The sequence below is a fragment of the Mus caroli genome, chromosome 3 (assembly GCF_900094665.2).
Source record: "Mus caroli chromosome 3, CAROLI_EIJ_v1.1, whole genome shotgun sequence".
Taxonomy (NCBI): domain Eukaryota; kingdom Metazoa; phylum Chordata; class Mammalia; order Rodentia; family Muridae; genus Mus; species Mus caroli.
The window spans coordinates 135,101,570-135,125,417 of NC_034572.1; the positions used below are offsets into that span (position 1 = coordinate 135,101,570).

Consider the following 23,848-nt stretch of genomic DNA (forward strand, 5'->3'; position numbering starts at 1 on the left):
AAGCTGTCCTCCAGGTCCACACTCAGCAAATAGTCTCCCCACCCCCACCCCATTTCCTCTTTGCAGAGGGCTTTCTAGTTCTTGTTTCAGGTTGAGGGGTGCTACTGAGATAAGAGTCTCATTCCTAAACCCAAAATAGCCAGTTTCTCTCATATCATGAGGCTCCCTTGCTGTAATCCTTATTTCTTGCCCTTCAGATCATTAGGTCCCTTCAAATCCATCTCTAAATCTAATCCTTACTCCACTGACTTCTTACTCATCCTCCCATGGTCTGCTGTGGAGAATTCGCTCTTGCAATCTTTGTAAAGCTTCCACCATACCGAGGATTTCAAAATACACAAGAACCAATCCCAAAACCTGAACTCCAGGTTTTCATCACCAACAATCATGTCTACTAATCCAAGCCTACTACCTCAGATGACACCCTCTGCCTCTCGGTCTTGCTCCCCCAGATCTGGATTTCAGTCATACCCCCTCAGTGAATACTAGCACACTATTCAAGTGCCGACACTGTCAGGATTCTGTCCTGTTACCTAGCTTCAGTTTATTAAGTGTGTCTTATGCTGTTCTCTAAAGGCTCAAGATACACAGCGCTTTGATAACAATTCCTGCATACTGATTTCCATGAATGAATAAACCCTACGATGTAGATGATATGTGATTAAAAGAAAACAAAGCAACAAAAACAAGGGGCAGCAAGGGCTTGTTCAAGTGCTGGTAGATAGCGGGTGCTTACGGTTGGCTGGTACACACTTCATTGCATCCTCTGAAACACCCCTTGCATTGATGTTGCCATTGGCCTAATCTTCATGGGGAAGAAAACAGACATGAAAAGTTGCAACCATACCCTCTTATCCCAGCCCTGACATAGGAGTGAGCCTTGGTCTTAATCAGGGTTTCTATTCTTGCACAAACATCATGACCAAGAAGCAAGTTGGGGAGGAAGGGGTTTAATCAACTTACATTTACAAATTGCTGTTCCTTACCAAAAGAAGTCAGGACTGGAACTCAAGCAGGTCAGAAAGCAGGAGCTAATGCTCCAAACTCCTACACAAAATCTCACAGAGCTCTTAACACTGAATGGATCTTCTATTCCAAAGTTCCAAAGTCCTTCCACGGTCCTCCCCAAAACATGGTCAGGTTGTCACAGGAATACCACACTATGCTGGTACCAATTTGTCTTAGTCTGGGTTTCTATTCCTGCACAAACATCATGACCAAGAAGCAAGTTGGGTAGGAAAGGGTTTATTCACCATACTGCTGTTCATCACCAAGGAAGTCAGGAGTCAAGCAGGTCAGAAAGCAGGAGCTGATGCAGAAGCCATGGAGGGATGTTCTTTACTGGCTTTCTTCCCCTGGCTTGCTCAGCCTGCTCTCTTATAGAACCAAGACTGCCAGCCCATAGATGGCACCACCCACAAGGGGACCTCCCCTCTCGGTCACTAATTGAGAAAATGCCTTGCAGCTGGATCTCGTGGAGGCATTTCCCCAACTGAAGCTCCTTTCTCTGTGATAACTCCAGCCTGTGTCAAGTTGACACAAAACTAGCCAGTACAGTCCTCAAGCAGCTCTGGGATCTGGTACCCAACATTTAATACCAACACCCTCCACTGTTCCTGAGCCTTGCCTTCAGCCAGTAAGGTGTATCTCCAAGTAAGCTGTTATTTTCCACAGTGAAACTTTACACTTTCTTCATTTCTCTCAAACCACCAACTACTCACCCCCAGGAGATGACAGTGTTCCCTAAACAGAGAAAGTGGAAGAAGCCAGTTCATTCTTACCTCAGGATGCTGCTGCACAGGCTTACCTGCCTCTGCTTCCTCAGAGGCTGCCTTTCCCAGCTGCTGTCATGTGGTCATTTCAAAGACAAAGAAAAGGCCCAACTATGAGACACCAGTCATAGTTTTTGAATGGGGAGAATGACACCATTTTATTGAGGGAAATAAGAAAACAAGTCATACACAATTTGTAACAAATACAACTGTTTGTTCCCTAACCCTGAATAATTACAGTATATACAAATTCCATAAGGCACTGGTTCCCCGATAGAACACAAATGAGTCTTGTTTTGAAACAGACAGAAAAGAACTGCTCCCCCTAAATATTACCAATTTTTCTCTTAAAATCTATGGCATTAGTTTCTAATAACAGTCAGTTCTGTTAAATTGTATCATTTTTGACACAGCCCCTTTCCTTTCCACTCTTTATGGGACTGGGAGTTTCTGAGATGGTGTAACCACCAAAACATGTTCAAGTTAAAAAAAAAATGTATTCTCATTGCCTTTCCATCCCTAAACCAAGAAGTGCGATGAATATGGTTGGCCTGAGGAACATGAAAACTGAAAACGAGTGACTTTTAGGGACTCGTGAGCCTGGACCACACACCAATCGAAATGTGCCAGCGAATTTCCTGGAAGCAAAGTCCAGCATGTCCCCTAAGAAGCTCTCTGTTGGGGGAGTATAAAGAACGGGCAGGAGCGACATCGGGGTGTGCTGTCTGAGTCCTACACACTGTTTAACTGCTTTTCATGTGGGAGTTCGCAATGTACATGCTTCCATAAATAAATATAATCTTCATTTAGGACTTTACCATCCATAATATTTTACTTTCTAATCCACATACTAGAGTTGTGCCAGACTCCAGAATGAACATATTTACATATACATCTGTATTTATATACTATATACACACACACACATCAACCATACACTTGGACACATAAAGCTTATCTAACAATTAATAATTTAGGATTCCTTCAGGGGAGAGAAGTTAGAAGAAAATCTTGCTCTTTGAAACAGTCCTGAGGGTAAGCAGCAGTCAATTATATTATTAATTTGCAGGAAGTTAGAGAAAAAAATAATAATAAAATAAATGTATTTTTCTGAGATGCTAGAAGTTTAAAGGTTATCATGGATTACTGGGAAGTCAACAGGTAGTCCTTAACAACTTAGTTGTATCAATTAGGATTTCATAAGACAGAAGTTATATTCATAAATAAATTATAAATTCTTATTGAAAATTCATAATAACTGAGTGGATCTTTTAAAGGATCTTAATAATTTCAAGAAGTTTATACTGAATAAATAAGGTCAATAATTAGCAAATAAACAGTTGATTTTCCCCAAAGCAAGAAAATGAACCACATAGATGAAATTTTGACACTCAAATTGCTCCCCGTTCTTCCCAGGAACCCTAGAAATCTAGAACACTTTAAATCATCAACAGCTTCCTCACAAAACATTCTGATTTAAATTTGCGCACATTTTAAAATCTACCAATAAGAAAATACAGTTTGACCCAAGAGGTCCCCACAACCTCACTTAAACCTAAGAAAAACCCAGAAAATAAAAATCAAAATGTACCCACTAAACTGGCAAAATGCTTCCGTAGGTGTTTACAGATGGATCTGTCTAGAGGCAATAAGGTTTTTCTCCCAGGCTCAGTTGACTGCCATACTTAGACAGAAATAAATGGGAAAACTGTAGCAAATATAATTTAACAGAGAAATGGCTCTTGGATGGCTTAGCTTGCACTGGCCTCAGTAAGAGCAAAATGTGATGACCGTTAAATTAACAACCAGTTTTTATCTTTTCAAATTTAAGAACTGAGTAAATCTATTTTAGTGGAAACTAAATTGTGGCCCTGCAGTACCATACAATGAATTAGAACACAGAGGGATGCTTTTCTTTACAGATTTCCTAAACTCCAGGTACAGCGCAAAGACACTGAGCTCCAGGACTTTTTTCCAGATGAACGTCTACTCCAGAAAAGGGGCAAGACATTTCCTCATTTCTCATGTAGCTGTCAATTTTTCCTAAGGTCTCCATCTTTCAAGCGCCCAGTGGTGAGATGCATAGGAAAACACTGCCCCCTGGAGGAATCTGGGAGGAATGTCACTTTCTAAGGCATAGGACGTACTTCCACTTTTCTTAATAACAAGTACGAAATTTCTAACCTTTATGGAAGAAACACAGTAAGGAACTATGTGAAGAAAGTTGAGAGGGCCGTGTGCCATTTTACACTTTATTTTCGTACCGTTTCTAAGGAATACTGGTCGTATGAGTGATTTCGCACAGAGAGTCAAAAGTTAAGACCTCCCAGGACTGAATCACAAGATGTTTTGTGTACGTTCTATACTAGAGAAACAGAATAAATTAGGAGTGAAATGCACATGAGAGTAAATGAATTGTAAGGTGTAAAATGTCCACATAAGAGGCCCATACAAGACCCATATATCTACTCTAGAAGAAATCACAACAGCCATGATGTTTGATGACCTCATCAACTTTCCTCTTCTTATTTTTAATTTAAAGTGTAGGGACATTAACCTGACAGATCAGATGTTTCCTCTCTGTCTCTGAAGTCAGAGATTTAGACAACACGACAACATAAAACTATACATATCTATACAAACTGTGACGTGCACACTTCTTTCCTGTGTTGTTGTGATGGGTTCTTATGCACATAGAAGGATCAAGCCACGTATCTGCTGCTCCTTCAGCCTCTGCTCTGCCTCACTGACACGTCTTCCTTATAATACACGCCCAAATCACTTCCATTTTTAAATCCCCTTGTCTCTCTCTACTACATTCCTGACAGTTTTATTTAATATTGATCTTCCGATTTATGCGCACAAAAGCAGGCATGTGTCGATTCTCAGCTCATGAGAAAGCTTTGCTGGTGTTTAATGCAAGTGGGGAGGAGACATTGCCTGAAAGAGCTGCCTAACACACTCAGCAGCAGGAGTGGCTCTGAAGAACCCACCAACACATAATCCTACCAGTGACACCAACCCTTCATTTGTTTCACACTGGCTGAAGCTGCAGGAGGAGTCCAAGCTGTGGTCCCAGGCAGGTGGGACTTGTATGTGTGCGCATTCACTCTGCACTGGCGGCCCAGAGCAGGGCTGGCCCAAACAGTCTGAGGTGTGTTGGGCAGTAAGTTAAATTCTAATTTATGTTCACAGGCTTTTCTGTTTTCTAGAGTGCAAGAGTATTTTGCCAATGGAGAAAACATTTTGACTTCCAGGAACATTTCTAGGAAGACCTTTTGTTATTATTTAAACTATAGCTGTATAAACCTTCAAACATCTACAATATTTGTTTTATTTTGGTAAAAATTAAAGTATCTTTCTTTTTTAAAAAAAAACGGTAATTCAAAATACAGGGCTTTCTTAGAAAGCAACATGCATCATATCTTGAACAAGTTACCCAAACAGTTCCCCCTCCTCAGAAAGCCATGATGAATCCGTGTTTCTGGGTTCCTCTGTGTCTGTCCACCTTGCTCTCTTCGAGGAAAGTCTGAACTCACTGGGCAGTAGGCTAACGTTCAAGGCTTGGACTAAAGATGCTTCTGTGAAATTCTTGCTCTGTCCACAAGTATCTGACGTCAGAGTTTAATGTCCTGGGACTCTGACATTTTGGCAAGGGTTTTCTTAACTCTCAGGGCCGTCAGCCTGGAGGCAGGATTCTGTGCCCAGCACTCTGTCATAAGCTTCCCCATCTGCCTGAGACACTGAAAGAGAAAGAACGTTGGAGTGAAGTCAGAGACAGGTACTCTTTACAGGGCACGCAGTTTGGCTTTTAGCTGGTTGGTGGAAGCTATTTTTAAGGCACCAGTAAAGTATGAACACTGAATTTCACGTGAACGGATCACGACTCCCACAGACTCTCACATCTCCCTGGTGACAAGAGAAGACAAGAGGCTTCGAGGAAAGAGAAGAATGACTTTAACGACAGTGGTAAACAAACATGATACTCAGTGGGTCTGAATTCTCCTCTCTAGATTGTTTACAACACATTATGTATTTCAATATTTTGTCTAATTCTGTACTGCTCAAAGAAACATGGTATTTCTAAATCATGCCAGTCTGCTCTAGCAGTAGCACAAGGCTGTACCACTTAACAAGTTTAATGGCCTGTGGATAGGTTTGCTAAATCTTTCTCCTGGATTTACCTATGGTCCACCAATTGTTCTTGCTGCAAGGCACACTCTTGCTTCATTAAAAATCATCAGTGAAGAGCTTTCAAATGATCCCAATACCCACAGTCTACCACAGCAGAATATAACTCCAGCACCTCGAAATGTTCTCTGCATGGCTTCTTAGAAAGCATATACTAAGCAGCAATGCAAGAACTACACACCAGGCCAATGACACAGTTGACGGAATTTATATGGACACTGCCTTTATGAACAGTGCTATGTGCACCTGCCTTTGGTGGGCCCAGAATGTGCTTTAACTCCTCCTGAACTGTCCGACATGCCAGAGACTCGGTTGTGGGAGAGTGAATGCGGGAAGGTATATGGAGAGACACTGGAGCAGAAAGTAAGTCCAGGTCTGTTCACTTTATCCAGCCTGGCAACAGCCTGCCTTTCCCACTTATTTGGGCTTTGCATATAAACCCTTACAATAAACAGATTTGTGATTTTGAGCAAATATATATTAAACACCTAAAATGTATTTATATATTTATAAACATAAACATATACACACAAGTATAAATATATAATATATGTGTATATATGTATATATACGCACTATACAATTTGATAACCAACTAGGGGGCTCTTCCCTGAGAAAGACTATTTCCCACTCTCATGGACAGTCCTAAACTCATACACATACATGTAACTTTATTCAGCCTGAGCAGGTTGTATTTATATAGTTAGGAATACATATACAAGTATATGTGTGTGTGTGTGTGTGTGTGTGTGTGTGTGTGTGTGTGTGTGTAAAACAATAATTTGAAAAATGGAGGCTATGGATTTGAGAAAGATCACAGGGTTCACGTGAAGGGTCTGGGGAGAAAAAGAAAACAGGGAAATAATAAAATTATATTTCAATTTTCAAAACTTAAAAATATTTCTGTTTTAATTGTGTGTTTTGTATGTGCATGTGTGAGTGCACATATCTATGAGTTCAGGAACCCAGAGATGTCAGAAGAGGGCACCATGTTGCCTAGAGCTACAGTTACAGGAGGTTGTAAGCAGAGAAACAAAATCAGGTCCACTTCAGACAGAGTGCACCCTCTTAACCAACAAGCCTTCTCTCTCACCCCAAGGCCTAATGCTGATGAAGAGGCCAGTACCCTGAGGTAGGTTAGCAGAGGGCACCTGTGTTATGTCACAGTCTAGAAACTCTAGCCTTCTCTTGTTTACCAAGTTCTGGAAAGAAGGGTTTGAACTTCTTATAGAGAAAAACAACAAAACAAACAAACAAAACAAACAGAACAAATAAATAAATAAAACCCACAGTGCTTTAGAAGACACAGCGAGAAGGAAACAATAGCTGTTATGCAAATGTCACATTTGACGTATAAAATAATGTTCTCAGGAGGTTGTGAGCTAGGAAACAAAATCAGGTCCGCTTCAAGTAACGTTACACAGGCTCAATCGTGACCATTCGCTATGTTATGTAATTGACAAAATAAAATCGGAAAAAAAGAGAATAGATTTGCCGCACTACAGATCGTTCTATACAGATACCACAATGAGACAGCACTGCTGTCACCATCAAAATGAATTTCAGTGATGCATATTACAATTTTTGACAAAACAGAAGCATTTTTAGAAGTCAGCCATACCTTCCCTAAAGCCTAGCCTTACCTCATCACTGCTCCATCGATTGGGGAATGAAGGCCGTAACTTCTTCATGCACACAATTTCTCTCATGTCCTCATAAGAAGGGTCACTGGGCACCAGGTCGTGATAGGGAAGCTGGTATTCTTCCACTATACCTGAAGATGTGTTTATTAATTATATTATTTTCTATGAACTGGTAAAAATATGCCTAACATACAAATTTCCTCAATTTAAAAAATCTATTGCTCTTAAACACGGGTTCTGATTAGCAACAAAGCAAGTCTTGAAAAGCATTTACCCAAATGACAATTTGATTTACAAAAAATTACTAGAGATCCCAGTGCTTCATCCTATCATAGGTCCTCTCCTGGTTACATTCCAAAGGCTGGTAAAACAAGCATCTTCAATTTCTATGAGCTAGATATATTTTACAAGTCCATGTTAAGTCTCCATGTAAAACTAGAAGACATGTCTTGAATCAATGCCAAATCGGATGTAACTGCTTCTATTGCTGGCATGTGAGACCGAGAGCATCGGCAGTTTGGAAGAGTATCCTACTTAAGCAAATGTGAGATTCATTTATTTGTGTTTAGTTATGAGAAGTTTTGCACATTCAATATTGAAAAGTTGTATAGTCAAAAATACTAGCCATGATTCATCTGAGGTTTGAAAATTATCTGATTTTCATTTTCTTCTTTAAATTTTCCATATCTCATCCAGTCTAATAGCTCATTTTAATTCTAAATAACCCTTGTCCTCAAGTGATGGAGAGGGTTCCTGGGTAATCTCCCAGACTCCACCCCCTTTTGTAGGAATGCTGTCACCTTTATCAGAACATTGGGAAAACATCCGGTTATAAGATCAGCTGTCACAGCATTAAATTCAGTAGGATGATGGTTTATACCTATCAGTACTAGGGAACCTGAGAGAGAAAGATGACAGGTCCGAGTTCAAATCCAGGCAGGACTACATTGATAGTGGTGCAGTGCAGCCAATCTGGACTCCAGAGTGAAATTCTATCTCAAAACCAAACACCAGCTATAATCATTTTTCACTGAGGATTTATTCAGACAAAAATCTAGGGTTTGTGTTATATTCTTTTTTTGTAAATTCAAACTCATGTAAATTCAAACTCATATAAAATATAAGGGACCCAATGATTCAAAACTTTTCTTTGAGCAGTTCATATTCATTGCCTGTTTGTCATTTGTGAACAGGCTATGACTGCATTGCATTATTACTTGTATTATCTGTGTTTGTTATTCTTCAACTGGGATTCACTGTACTCTCAGTACATAAGTAATGAAATACTGGGCCCAGCTTATAGCAGACTTCACTTCATTTGAGCATTTGCTTTCTAACTCTAGAGACACTGACCCAAATACATCTTGACAGTAAAGCCTGTCTGTCTCTAGTTAATTCATTACATGGATGGACTGAGGGATGGTAAGGCAAGCTAGGTGTACAAACCACATGAGACATAAGATATAACCGAAGAGATGAGTGAATGCTTGCAGCCACTTGCTGCTTCTGTGGAGGATCAGAATTTGGTTCCTAAAATGTACGCCAAGCAGCTGGCCTTACTAGGAATTCTTATGCTTATGGGAAAATGATCATGAACAATAACACAATTTTTATGTTTTAACTTCATTTAACTTTTCATTTTAACAGAAAGGAGAAGGAACAAGGGAAGGAAGGAAGGAAGGAAGGAAGGAAGGAAGGAAATAAATAAATAAATAAATGAGTGTTCAGGAATGGGTGCTCCACTCTCCTGTGTCTCCAGGTTACCTCTGCAGAGGAAGGATGGAGATTGCAGCAGGGGGTTGGGATGGGTGAGGAGAAGCTGGAAGGGGTAGGAGAGGGTGTGGGAGTAACTACTGGTGAACTTTTAAGGGAAGTGAGATGGTAGAACAAGAGGCAGAGGGTGTCACGTGACAAGCCAGGGGAAGCAGGCAGAGAATCTGGAAGAGCACATTCACTGGCCCTAGAACGAGAGGAGGCAGCCAGCAGAGGAGGTTCTAATATGTCAAGTATTTCCTGGAAGGATTATGACTACATCAACAGAAATGAAGGCGAGGAAGGAAAGAAAATGTGATATTGTGCATAAGGTGCCAACTTTAATCCTTTCTGATCAGAACGGATTTGCAAACATCTCCTGTGAGTAGCTTTTCAAAGATGTTTCGTTATTACCTCCAGAAACACATCTCCTTGCAATCTCCCAGAGGATGAGTCCAAAGCTGTACATGTCAGCCATAATGTAGGACTGGAAATGGTTTCTATTCAAGCTCTCGTCCAGCACTTCTGGAGGCATATAGCGCTTGGTGCCAACCCGGGTGTTGGGTGGGATGTCAACTTCATTTGTGTCACTAAGGGAAAGAAGACGAGCCATTGTCAGCACTGGAGATGCTGCTGTGGCTCTCTGGGCGAGCTTGTCACTGGCAACTCAAAGAGAAAAGCTTTCAGGGAACAAAACATTTCCGCATAAAAACATTTCTTGTCAAAAGCTAAACTTCTGCAGATTAAACATCCAGACCATGTGTAAGTAAATAAGAATGAAGCCCCAGTGTATAAAATTATATTACTACAGAATTAAATTTAAACTGTCAATTATTGCTAAATATCTAATAGAAAGCTATGCATAGTAGTTCACGTATGCGATCGAAACCTTTGGAATGCAGAGACAGAGTATAAGGAGTTCAAGACCAGCCTCAACTGTGTAATGAATTTGAGGTATGAAACCTGTCTCAGAACACAAAATAAGCAATATCAGGAAAATATCTAAAAAGTATCTTTTTCTCTTCATTAAATATAATTGATTTGCTCTTTTAACTGGGAAGTACATACCAAGTTGGCTAAAATGTCTTAGGAATATTTATAAGGGAGAAAAGTATGCCAGCAACCTATTTAAAGGGCAGCTAGAAATTAATGGAAAAACACCGCCCAACACACTGTATGAAACTGATACTTCCCAAAGCACCAGTAAAGAGGAGCTCCTCTCCTCCTACTACACCTACAAAGGCGGTATTCTATTGACAGCTATCTGAGCATGTTACAATATATCATTTTTAATTATTAGAAGAATGCAGTGCCCATCCCAATTATGGAGTCTTAGGTTCTAGACTCACAAAAATAATATAGGAAAAAGGATAATTATTGGCTCTAAATATATTCAAGAATATATACTGAGAAAGGAAAACAAGAATCATCTTAGACTAGGACATCCAAGAAAGTATCAGGAAAACTGGAGATCCATCGTGGCTCCGGTTGATGGAGATTTTTTGACAGCTCAATTCTTAGATCCTTTGTGTCTTTTGGAAACTGAGAGGCCAGGCAGTGTTTGGGGAATGTGTGGTAAAGCTACCTACCTCTCTGGGGGAGATTTGAAAGGTAACTGCTACCAAATGACACTAGTAAGACTTGTTCCTTCTCTAAACACTTTCCCTCTCAACTAATGCAAGAGAAATGACCAAGGTTTTCAAGATCTATCAACTGCAAAGACAGCAGTCCCCCTCCCACATGCACAGTTATGAAGGCCATTCCACCTCCCTTTCCTTTGCCAATAGTATCTGAAGAGCATCTTCCCTATGAGTAGCAGCAAACATGTTCCACTAGAAGAATCGGGCAATGTAAAGATTTTTAGCTCCTGAATATGTGCCATAGTTATGTGGTGTGGCCCTAAGGACAAATGCCTGTTTGTCTTCACTCATCACATAAGTAGGGGGAGGGGGAGTGAAGTGGGAAGGACAAAGCCTGCTGAGAGCAGCACTTAAAGAGAAATCTAAAGCTGCTATATAAAATACATAAAATGAAGCTGATCTGCCTAGACAGATAGATCGCATTGTTTTGGACAAATTGATTTTGTAAAAGATTATTATTAACCTAATAGGAAATGTCTCAAGTACTACATTTAGAAAAACAAAGAAGCTCATTATAGGAAACTCCTGGATTCTACCAGGTTTCTTATTCTCTAAGATAGGATAAGATCAGACCAGATGAGATAAATAGCATGAGATGAGATGAGATGAGATGAGATGAGATGAGATGAGATGAGATGAGATGAGATGAGATGGCATCCCTCCCAAGCATGATCTGAACAGGAAGATAGCAAGAAACATGAAAACCTGGGCAGTCAATGAAGCCTCAACCATACACAAAGAGCTACATAGGAACTTAGTAAAGCTGGAAGCAGAAGAGGTGGTTCTCAGGGCAGAGCACACCAATTGTTCATCTAATTCAAACTGTCAGTCCTGAAAGCACACATACAGGTAACATTACATGAACTCAAAGGTTATATTAGGAATATATATCTATATACAAATACTCACAAGCAGTAGTTTTTCTACTTCTTTTTTAGCCTAAGAATTTGGAGGAGAGTGGCTAGGTATGTAGGAAGGTTTGAAAGGAGGCAAGAAGGGAGAAATGCTGCAATTAAATTATAATCTCAAAAATAAAAAGGAAGTAATTAAGGGACTTCTCTTTGACTCTCAGTAGTATCATACTTGTTCTCAAGTAACAGCAGAGATAAAAATGAGCTTCTATTAATCTTTAAGACAAAAAATGGAAATTAAATTGAATATGGGTATACAAGAATAAAGGAAGAAAGTGAATTCAGAAGTTGTCAGGCTTATAAGAGGGTAGAGAGAGGTTCACGGAAGAAAATCAACGAGAAAGAAAGGAGCAGAGCGGTTGAGGATCTTCAGCCTATTCCAGCCTCCTCCTCTATGCAGGAGTGCAAAACAATGAGTCAAAGTTGGCACAAAAAAAACATATACTATGAAACATGCACAGAGAAGGAGAGAGTAACTCCAACCCCACAGAGCCTATGCAGATGCTGGAAGGGCCACACAAGTGAATTACCAAATCATAAAAAAGCAATAAAATGGGGGAAGCAAAAAAGATTATATTCCACATCTTATTTCTGTTGAAAATACTAAAGAAAAGGAAGCAAGCTGTTATCATCTGTTAATATTCAACTGTAATGAGTATATAATAGATCATAAATAAAATGTATATAAATATACGTTACTATATATACACAAGTATACTTAATATAACCTGGCAGGATCAATGGCTGGAAAGTATATATTTCAAGGACTGAGGAAAGCTACAGGCATAAGACCATGAAATTAAAAAGTCATTTACAAACTATATAAAATTAGCAAGAACTCAAAATATTCTGTCATATATGTGGGTGCTGCTTTGAATATCAAGGAAATATGAGGTCTTTATCTTTCCCATAGACAATGCGGGGATGTCGTCTTTATTTTTCCTGTGGAAAAGAGTCAGGATTAATAATCAGAGCCTGGTGGCAGAGGTGGAAGCTCTAGAGAATTACAGGAACAGATTGTCTCCTTCAATTATAATTTCATAATTAATATTCCCACGAGACCTAACCACGCTTTTGTTCTTCTTAGTCTGTGTACCAAGGGGTTATAAACTTAAGTAGAATTAGAAAACACGTGTAATTTGAAGATTAATAATGCCAGTGCTAAAATCACAGATCTCATCTTAAAGGGAACAGGGAGTGGTTTATTCTGGAACTATTTTGAGGAAACAAAGACTTAATCTAATCCCAAATTTCATGTTCCAATGTACAAGTGGTTTCATAAAAGTGTTATAGTATTTGTAGAACAAAGAAAGGCATACATAATACAGGCAAGTTTAAAATCCATTGGCAAGTATATCCAAGAGGGAGTTACAGACAGCAAGATGGGGTAAGCTTTCCTATAGGTGTGTGAGAAATATAAAGAGGGGATACCAGAGAAGAAACAGGCTCCTGAGAACCCTGACAGGTTGGGGCAGACAAGAATGCAGAGGGTAAAGGCTCAAATTGTTAATAGGAAAAGGAGCTATATGCTAGGTGGACACCTTGGAAAGGCCAGAGATCCAGAAAACCCCAGAGGCCAACACAGGGACCCACAGTAAGATTGAGAGTAAGATCTAATTTAAATACAGAGTCAAGGATATGCTTACTAGTGAAGAAGTAACAAAATTCTAGGCCTTTAGGTCGAGGCTTGGGAATGTAACCTTTGTGACTCTTTGCTCCAAGGTATGCTAATCATACCTTGATAGCGACATTCCTTCCTCCACCTACCTGCTTCCTGAGTTCAAAGAGTGTTCATTCAAAGAAAGTCACCCTGACCAACACCGGAAACTGCCATGCAAATGTGCTATTGTTAGGGGCTCTTAGAAACTGAGAGTTAACCAAAACAATTACCAGGTATTCTCTGTGACTCTTGTGACTTTACACTTCCTTATGACTCTTAACTGGTATCTTTGGTATTTTTCCAACAACGCCCTCCCCACTTCCTTGAGTTGTGGTTTCTTCCTTTAAATACCCCCTTACTCAGCTACTCGGCGCGCCATAGTCCTCTACCCCTGCGTGGTGTATGACCATGGGCCCGAGAACGCTCTCGAATAAAAATCCTCTTGCAGTTGCAGCAAGACCGTTTCTTGTGGGTGATTTTGGGGTGTCGCCTCTCCTGAGTCAGAACGTGGGGGAGTCCTCACGTTGTGGGTCTTTCACTAGTAACTCTTCAAGGTGTGGTTCTCACCAACTACTGACTCATCCCGGGCCTGGACTACATGCTGACAAAGAGTTAAAATCTTTGACTTCACTTTGTGCAGGCCAAATTCTCCTCTGGCTGTGGCCATTCTCTCTACCCAGCATGAGACTCCCAGAGAAATCCCCATTTCTTTGGAGTCCATTGTTTCAATATTCTGATAGGTTTAGAGATGCAAATTTCTCAGAGCTTCCCCTTGAGATGGATCCCAAGAAATGTGTGTTTCTAAGACCCCCAAGAATCTCTTAGCACTGAGCCACCAACCAGGCAGCAGACACTAGCTGGGCTGAGGCCCCAGACACACTGCAGAGGACTGCCTCCGTGAGAGAAGATGCACCTAACCCTGGAGAGAGTTGAAGCCCCTGGGAAAAGGGAGGCTTTGCAGGGTAGGGTAGGGTAGGATGGGGTGCATCCTCATGGAGACAGTGAAGGAGGAATGGGATGAGGAACTAGGTAGACTGGGATAATGACTGGATTGTAAGAAAAGATTAAAGATAATTTAAAAAATAAAAATAGAAACACAAATGTCTTTTAGGAAGAGCTGCATTTCTGCCAGCCATTTTACAATTTCTCACTTACTGCTTTAATACTTCTGATGGGATATATAATGCCTTCTTGTATTTGAACTTCAAACTGCAATGCCAAGCCTGTATCTCTGACCTGTCACTAGCTAGCAGAAAAAAAAAAAATCAGAGATTCAGAGGGATGGATGGCAAAGGGCTTCCTAACTGTCTGAGATCAAATGATTTTTCTAGCCCAGCCCAGGACGATATACAGTAAGTATGAATTCTCCTGGCTACTGCTTCTAGTAGGAATGATGCCAAGTGGGAATAACTTGATATAATGTGTGTGCATGACAGAGACACAGAGAAGAAAGGCAATGATAGATAGGAGCAGTGCAGTGAGGCTACCCTATCCCCCAAAGGTGCCAGGCAGGACTGTGCCAAGAGGGGAGCAAGGGAACTACACATTGAAGTGCAAATTTCTGACTTCTTTGGAGACTCACGTTTTTTCTGAAAACTGTCTTATGAGAGGATGCTTTTTATGAAGCAGACACGTGGGAGGATGTTTTGCGGAGAAGAGACATGTGGTGTTTTCCTAGAAGCAGCCTGGAAAAATGGCATGTGATGCCTTGCTAGAGTAGATACTTGAGAGAACACGTGATGTTTGGAAAGAGTATAAATATAACCCAATAGACAGTGGACGACACTGTGTGGTATTGCTTTGTCTTGACACTCTTTGCTGGTCATTTGTCATGACTTTATAGAGAGAAACACACTAAAGGATTTCGGGTGGTATCCCAAGGGCTTCTTGCTACTTCCATGGACTATGGCGGATTGGCAGAGCCTCATGTTTCTTCTGAATGGAATGCTTGGTGCTCATTCATAAATGGTGTTTGTGAGTGGATCAAGGTAGCACTGCTGATTCACGTGAACTGGATTACTAATATCCTGACAACACAAATTGGACTTGCTCCAAAGACTTATTTCTAAGCAGGTCCACACCGTCCTTTGCCCTATTAACCTTTCCTTTCCATTACCTCTGGTGGGTGGTGGGTTAGAAGAGAGGCTGAAGTATTTAAGTACACTTATTAAAGTAGGATTTGAAAAATAGAAGCCTACAATTCACACAGCTGGGAAATGCATGTTTGCACCAGCTTCATTCACAACCCTGTCACATGGGGAAAATAAAGTTTGAACTTTTACCTGGCCTCATTCCCTCAGGGAAGCCAGAGTGCTCTTTTATCCAAGCTGATTCAATCCCTAGTTATACCACCTGCCGAGCATCACTGAATACCCACAGACCAAGTTAGTAGCCTGTGTCCTATATGCTCAGTGTACTGCTTAAGCTCAGTAGTTTGAAAGTGGAGAATAAGGGGGTTTAAAACAATACCTCTGCTAGCCTTATTATGCATTGTATCTCCTGTATTGATTAAGCTTTCCAACCGCAAATCTGCACCAGGAATTCTGGCAAGAAGAGTTAGTAATGGAAAGTTTGACCTTGTAGCTTAGCATAGAGTACATTCACCAGGGCAACCAATGCTGGACATGCGTTTCCTTAAGGGCATGAGTAGAACCCACTGTGGAAATGAGAGTCTATCAGGAACAGAGTAAAGCAGTAGGGGCCCTACTTCCTAGCTTCTGCACCTCAGGGTGGGCCTCCTGCTGGAAACCGCTGATGCCCAAGACAGAGGAAAGAAGGAGAGAAGTCAGGATAAGAGAAAGCTAGCAGACAGAGAAAGACAGGACTTAAACACTGAGCCTCTTGGATGGATAAGCTTTTGAAAACTAAACATAGCTCTTTCAAAAAAAAAAACACATTAAAGAACTGTGAAAAGACAATGTATAAATGGGGTGCTGGATAGGTAAGACATAAAATTGATGTTTGCAACTATAAACAGTATACTATAGGGAATAGTAAAGCTCTTGTCATGTTAGACATATTGGAGGTGTGATATGCAGAGCTTACCAGGTGTGTGCACACATCATCTGTGTCTGCTGAATTATTTGCCGAGTGGCTGTGGAATCAACTTACTCAGCTGACCTCGGCACAGTCCTTAGCTCCCTGGGCACAGAATATTTTCTGTTGTCCCGTTCACCAGGGCTCAATGTTTGTGATGGCCAGTCGCTGCTTACTAACGAAATGACAGGATCTCAAATGGCCCAGGAGGAAAACTTCTCGGCATGTCTATGAGGAAGCTTCTAGAGTGGGTGGATCAAGGTGAGATGACAATATTGCAAAACAATATCACAAAACTCAAATTCCTAAGAATCCCACATATGCCAGAACTTCAGTACTAAATCTCTTTCATCAAAGATGGAGACACCTGCAAAAACATTAACTAGGAATATTGACGTCATCCCTAATGAGCTTAGCTCTATGAATTTAATGTTTGTATTTCAAAAGGTACAGTAAATACGTATGTATCAAAAGCAGCGCAGAAATTGACATCAGAAGGAGTCAGGAAATCTAGTTTCTGCTAAGTGGAGCCAGTCCTTTTCTGCATTTGGACAATTCACCATCAGTGGGGAGAGCTATAAAACCATCCAGTCTTGTCACTGTACGTCTGCTGTTTAAGATTCGACCCCTGAGATGCCCTGATCCAGGATTTATGTCTCCTACAGAAAGTGTTTTATTTGAACAGTGAGGTACCAGAAAGCTGCTTGAGTGAGAGAGCCCCGAAAGCTGCGTGCATTCCTTCAGAGCACTTCACATGGCCTTGCCTTCCCCTCTCTGGGGACAGCAGGGATCTCCTGACATCACCTGGATTAAACCTCATTTGAGCAGGAAATGTATCCTCGGAAGGAGCCAAGGAGAGCAAAAGTGTTGTGTGCACAGAAGGTCCCTAGGGTCCCAGTGGTGCTCTCTGTGATTCTCGAGTTCCCTGGGAACCGTCCAGAAATTACCTAAGAGACAATTACCACCTATGCAGGCAAGATTAAGTTCTTACAGAAAACTCAAATATGGACATGGGTTAGCTATGATTCCATCTGAAACAGAGCACCCTATACAGCTGCACGCGCACAGACACACAACGTAAATCATCACAAAGGGTAAAAATCAGAGAAGCGGGTAAAGCAAGGCTTAAAATCTGGGATAAAAATGGAAGATGTCAAACCTCTGACACAAAGGAGATAAAAATGTGTGAAATTACCCAATACAACCTCTATCTGGAAAGAAAAGTGAGTTGGTGAAGCCAGCATCCTCACCCCTCTCCTCCTCTGACGAATAGGACATTGTACACCGAAGATATCCCAACTTATCCTTTAGGAGTCTCCTTTTCCTAGAGCCAGGATTCACAGTAAACCTGTGAGATCATTTCATTCATTCCCCTTAAGCAGAAGTAAACTTCAGAAATGAAAACTCACTTTAATTAAAACCCCCAAGGAAGGTGTTGGCTCACCTTTCTTGTCCCTGCATTTGCTGAACTAAAACAGTAGTAATATTTGTTATTTGTAACTAGGTCAAGTTGAAAGAGATTCACACTATGGATTTGACATAACTTTTGCTCTCAAGGTACCAAAGAGTATCCAGAGAGTGGAGTCATATTTGAACACAATGGTAACTAAAGACAGACACTGTCCATTAAATTATTATAGGACGCAGAAGGTGGTGTCTTTATTCACAGGTGTCTATATATTCTATATATCATATATGCATATGATGAGAGATGATTCTGATATTCCTGAAGTGCACATGGAAAGGCCGGAATGGTCCAAGCCTCTAGGGTCTTTAGGAGCGAAAGCAAGGCATTAGCTACCATTGGCTATACAGGGAGAACACAAAACCATTCAATATTACAAAAGAAAGACAAATAAGAAAGTGGGTACAATATAAAGTTATGAAGAATGTATCAATCCCCTGCAACTAGGACAACATGCTGTTCTCCCTGGTGAGAACAAATGTAATTTGATTACCCAGTGTGTAAAGCAGAAGGCACCTCCAGAATCAAGGCAAGATACCGAGAATGGAAGATGGACAGACCCGTGCTCTGTTTACTCTCTACCAGGAGGGAGAGTTAAGAAGCCAGGAATCACCGCACTGGTATGAGAAATGACACTTTGTACAGGGCCATTAGTGACTACCAACAGTTGTCCCTTTACTCTGGAGACTGGTGGTGGTTAACCAGAGAAGGGGAGGCAAGCTATAGAGATGATAAGTAAAGCACTCTGGAAGCTCTTGTGGGTGTGGGAAGCAGAATGTGTTCAGAATGGACAGGGCAAAGGTAAGCAGCTTGGGGGAATGAATCTCAAGAATGGGGCCAAGGTCATAAAGAGTTCACCGCAGCAAGAGACTTTAACTACATTTTAACCCAAGGCCATGAGAAAATATGAAATTAGGATGACATCCAAATTGCACTTCAAGAGTATAAATTCTGCAGCAAAGTATAAATTCTGAAGAAGAGTCTGGAAAGCAGAAATACAGAAAGGAAGCAATTGCTCAAGGTTTTCCCCGAGGATCTAGATGATATAGTATCATGAAGGAAACCTACTGAGGTAAAGTATGAGTTTCATGAAGATAAAACTCATCCAACTGGGCAAATCAAAAATTAGACACTATGTTTTAACCTGGTCCAGCCAAACTCAGAGCTGCGAAGGAAGGTGAGAGAAGGCTAGAAATCTCACAAGCAGAAATAGTCAAAGATGAAGGAGAGAGAGAGAAGGAGAAGCCTGAAGGACATTGACACACCAGGAACAGTGGTGTCACAATAAGCCAAGGCTTCCGGTGCACATGAGCCAAGGTTTCCAGTGCACACAGCAATGATTTCTCAATAAAGCAGGCCAAGGGAGGGGACAGCAGAGGACAACTGACAAAGACAAGAAAGGCTATTACATCTTGAACTGCTTTGGGGAAATTTAAATAGGAGAGTAGAGTCTGGGAATTAGAGGCACACCAGACAGTTTGCTTATGTTTGTTCCATTGTTGTAGACTAGACTTGAAAAGAATTGCCTTCCCCCACCCCCCCAAAAAAATTCTGAAGAGAAACTAGATTTAATACTTTAAATTACTAAATAGTGTGAGGTTCATGTCTCAAATTTATAGCATAACTCACTGTCATTTAACTTCTCATTTGTCATCTATAATTGGCAAAGACCTCCACTTATCTAAGTTCATTATTAAGTCTCATCTCAGATTTTACATTCAGGAGAAAATGGAAACTCATTAGTCCTTTCTTGTAATCTTCACCCCAGCTCTTCCTCATGCCCTTCTCTACACACTGTTGAATCTTCTTTGGAAGATATTCACAAGTAGGGCCAGAGATATACTAATGGGTCAGCCTAGACTGAGTATTCTATAGGTAGCTAGTTATGCAAAGATTTATTCACCCAAATAAACATTCCTTTCTTTTCAGACTAGAGGAGTCATTTCCTCTCAAGCAGCCCCACCTGCTGTGTCCAACCTCTTCCCATTGCAACAAGATGCTGTAATCTACAAAGTTCACACTAGAGAACTTGGCAACTGAGTTACAAGAATAAAATTGTAATTACAAACAATAATGCTTTCAATTTGGGATTCTGTGTAGGTTACATGGTAGGATGCATGTCTTAGATAAAAGAAGACACACTGATTAAAGAGAAGGAGACAGAGTCCCAGCTCCTGAATGTGAAACCTCCTCACTGTGCAGGGGTTCCAACATACCAAGGAGCCTGCATGTTCTGCACACTGTCACCAGCAAGTTCAAGTATGTGTGCCTTGGGGCAATATTCTCTAACATCACTGGATATCAGCTGCTTTGTTCCCTGGTGTACAGTATTTCACAAACATTTATGAAGTAATCCCTCCTGCACCACAGACAAAACACGGTCTTTGGCACCATTTAGCTGCTCGTTCTTCTCCATTCAGCTGCTGGTTCTTCTTGAATCCTCTCCATGGTTACAAATGTCATGCAGAATTCTGATGCAGTTTCTCAAGGCATTGTCTTAGCTCGGATCTCTGTATCTGTTATAAAACATCACTGACCCAAAGAAACTCCGGAAGGAAAGGGCTTATTCCATCTTATAGTTTGTAAGACTAAACAAAAAAGGCAAAGGCAGGAAAGACAAGGTAGGAACCTGGAAGCAATAATTGAGGCAGAAGCCATGAAAGGATGCTGCTTGCTGCCTTGTTCACTCAGCCTGATTTCTTAGTACCCAAGACCAGGGGTGACACCACCCACAGTGAGCTAGACCCTTCAATATCAATCAATCAAGAAAAAAGAAAAGTAAAAGAATTGGTCCACAAACCAGTCCTGTTGAAACATTTTCTCAATTGAGGTTCCTTCTTCCAAAATAACTGTAGCTTGTGTTAACTTGACACAAAATCGCACGGACATTAACTGCCTCTTTTCTATACAGCTGTGTTGCTGTATAGAATAATTGATAAACCAGGTCACTGATGAGAACAGAAACAAAAGGACTGACCCAAACAAATGGTCTTTACCAAGAAAATCGTGACATGTTTCTCTCCAATAAAGTTGAAATTATGTTGATCAACCACTGAATTATCATAGGACAGAGCTGTGGGAAGTAACTAGAACACTCTAAAATAACCTCTGAATGTGTGTCTGTTGATTCATATACTAACCTAATGAACTTGACAGCCAAGCCCAGGTCTGCTATACAGCAAGTTCCATTTTTCTTCACCAGGATGTTTTTACTTTTCAAGTCTCGATGGGCGATTGCTGGCTTGCCTTGAGTGCTAAAGATCTCCGTGTGTAAATGGCATAGGCCGCTGACAGAGGAGTAGGCTAGCTTCAGCATGGACTTTGCGTCTAAGGTGGTGGATTTCAGATAGTCATAAAGAGAACCGTTTTCATGATAGTCTGTGATGAGGTACAACTGAGTCCAGGACCCAGTCCCTTTGATATCTGCAGCAATGAACCCTGAAAGGAAAAAGAGAAAAAATGAGATTCATGTTTCCCAGACAGAATGAGGTACCGTTCGTATGCTGGAATATTCATCCTTCTTTTCCAGATGTCTTTGATTTAGCATCTTGCCCAGTTTTCTGAATATGCCCTTGATAGTGTTAAAATACTAATACCATGCAGAGGAGATAAAAATTGAAGAGAGAGAGAGCAATATATATATATATATATATATATATATATATATATATATAAATGAATAAATAAGAGTTTCGATCTGAAGCCACTCCTTGATCAGTAGTACAGAAATCCTTATGGAATCACAGTTACAAGCATAAAATGTTGAATGGAAGACTTGGTCACTGGCTGAGTCCACTCAGGCAGATCACATCTAGCCTGAGGGAAGGAAAGGGAAATTGATTCTCAGCATTAACTCTTGCTACAAATAAACTCTGCAAATAAATTTTCTATAACTTCTCACAACACTTAAATCCAAATACGCTCCTTCAAATCCCTAAGAAACCTTGAGAAATTCTAGTATTTCGTTTGTACTTCCTGTTTCTGAAGAAAAAAAAATCATTGGAGAGTATAACATTTGCAGCCCCTAACCCATCCACAGAAGTACCTTAGTCATGCCTCCTGTGAGGTCCCCATCAGAGGCTTATGAGCTCTAAGGCTCAGGCCAAAAAGAAAGCTAACATTTGTAACACGTCTAGACAGATGAGTTCATATGCAGATGTGCAGAGAAAGACAGAAGAATGTGAGGAAAGTCCACATACACAGTGTAGACTGTGACTCACCCAGAATATTCTCATGTCGCATCAGGACTGTCTGATATATCTCAGTCTCTCGGAACCAGCTGGCTTCCTCGGTGGTGAAGAACACTTTCACAGCCACCTTTTCTCCACGCCACTTTCCCATCCACACTTCACCATAGCGGCCTTTTCCAATCTGCTTCACCATCTGAATTTGCTTAGCTATTGTCCTTTGGACCTGGTAAGACCCAAACACTTCATTAGTATATTCACAGAACTACACAGCTGTTTAAGCTTTCCTCTGAGCATTAGGGAGCTGGGGAGGGGGGGGAGATAACTACCTATAAAAATATGTAGTCAATGTTATTCCTTATACACACAAGTTATTTGTATTTATTCATTATTACTGTTCTCTTTCAAATGTATTTCAGATGGATGATTGTCTATGTTAAATCATCAAATACTGCTTCCAAGTATTAGATGTTCTATTCTGTCTATTGCAACTTTCATAGAAAAAAAAACTGGTTTCACAATAACTCCTACTTGATAAACCAACGTGTTCCACTGATATAATGATTTATTAAGTATTCTGAAGAAAGTCTTGCCCCCCCCCCACATACACACAAAACAAATCTTGGATCTGTTAAATAAGACAATTATTGGACCCACAAGGAAATTTACAAAACCTCCCTCCTAAGGTAACCAGGCATGATGGTGCACACCTCTAATCCCAGCACTTGGGAGGCATTGGCAGGGCGATCTCTGGGAGTTTCAGGCCAGTCTGATCTACAATGTGAGCTCCAGAACAGCCAGGGCTGTTATACAGAGAAATCCTGTCTCTAAAAACCAAAAATTAAAAAAAAAAAAAAAAAAAAACCAGAAAACAAAACAAAAACAAGCAAACAAAACAACAACAAACTGCTAGAGTGAAGATGAGCAGAAAAAAATAATAAAAGGAAGGGATGGAGGGAATGGAGAACTCATTCGAAACAAAATAAAAAGAAAATGACCAGCCGGGTGTGGTGGCGCATGCCTTTAATCCCAGCACTTGGGAGGCAGAGGCAGGCGGATTTCTGAGTTCGAGGCCAGCCTGGTCTACAAAGTGAGTGCCAGGACAGCCAGGGCTACACAGAGAAACCCTGTCTCGAAAAACCAAAAAAAAAAAAAAAAAGAAAATGACCACTGACTTGAATCCCTTTAGATTATTAGTGACATTTTTAGATCTCTATAATAGTAGAATGCCAAATAGCTACAGGGACTGTTTAAGAAACAGAAACTAAATGCAGACTAAACAAGCATGGTGAGACAGTAGAAAATTGTGAACTTGAAGAGAAAGAGAATACAAAATATAGACAGAAAACAGCAGTTTAAATGGTAGAAGTGGTACAAGAGAGTTAACAAGCTGGAGAGAAAGTTCATTTAATAATTTATAAAAAAATCTGAAGAATTACAAAGAGTTCATAGAAACAAAGGGAAACCTTTGCGTTAAGTGGCACAGAATGTAAGTGACAGTCTGCGTGAGGTACATACCGTCTGTACTGGATCAATGGTTCCCTGGCTAAAAGGACCAACTACTACTGCAGGCGATTCATAGAATCCAGAA

The 23,848-nt window shown here is 40.6% G+C and overlaps 1 protein-coding gene across 3 annotated transcripts in view; it reads right to left on the minus strand.

The window, feature by feature from the left end:
• Positions 1–1,900: 1,900 nt before the first annotated feature.
• Bmpr1b (bone morphogenetic protein receptor type 1B) overlaps positions 1,901–23,848 on the minus strand; it is a 157,876-nt gene continuing 135,928 nt past the window's right edge. For 2 of the 3 annotated variants that reach the window (XM_029475531.1, XM_029475532.1), the window contains 5 exons: positions 22,291–22,483; positions 21,211–21,508; positions 9,773–9,948; positions 7,607–7,737; positions 1,901–5,515 (listed from right to left, as the gene is read on the minus strand). In XM_029475531.1, coding sequence (XP_029331391.1) covers positions 5,390–5,515; positions 7,607–7,737; positions 9,773–9,948; positions 21,211–21,508; positions 22,291–22,483 — 924 coding nt within the window. In that variant the 3' untranslated portion in view covers positions 1,901–5,389. The remainder of the gene's footprint in view (positions 5,516–7,606; positions 7,738–9,772; positions 9,949–21,210; positions 21,509–22,290; positions 22,484–23,848) is intronic. The other variant, XM_029475533.1, reaches the window with a different exon arrangement.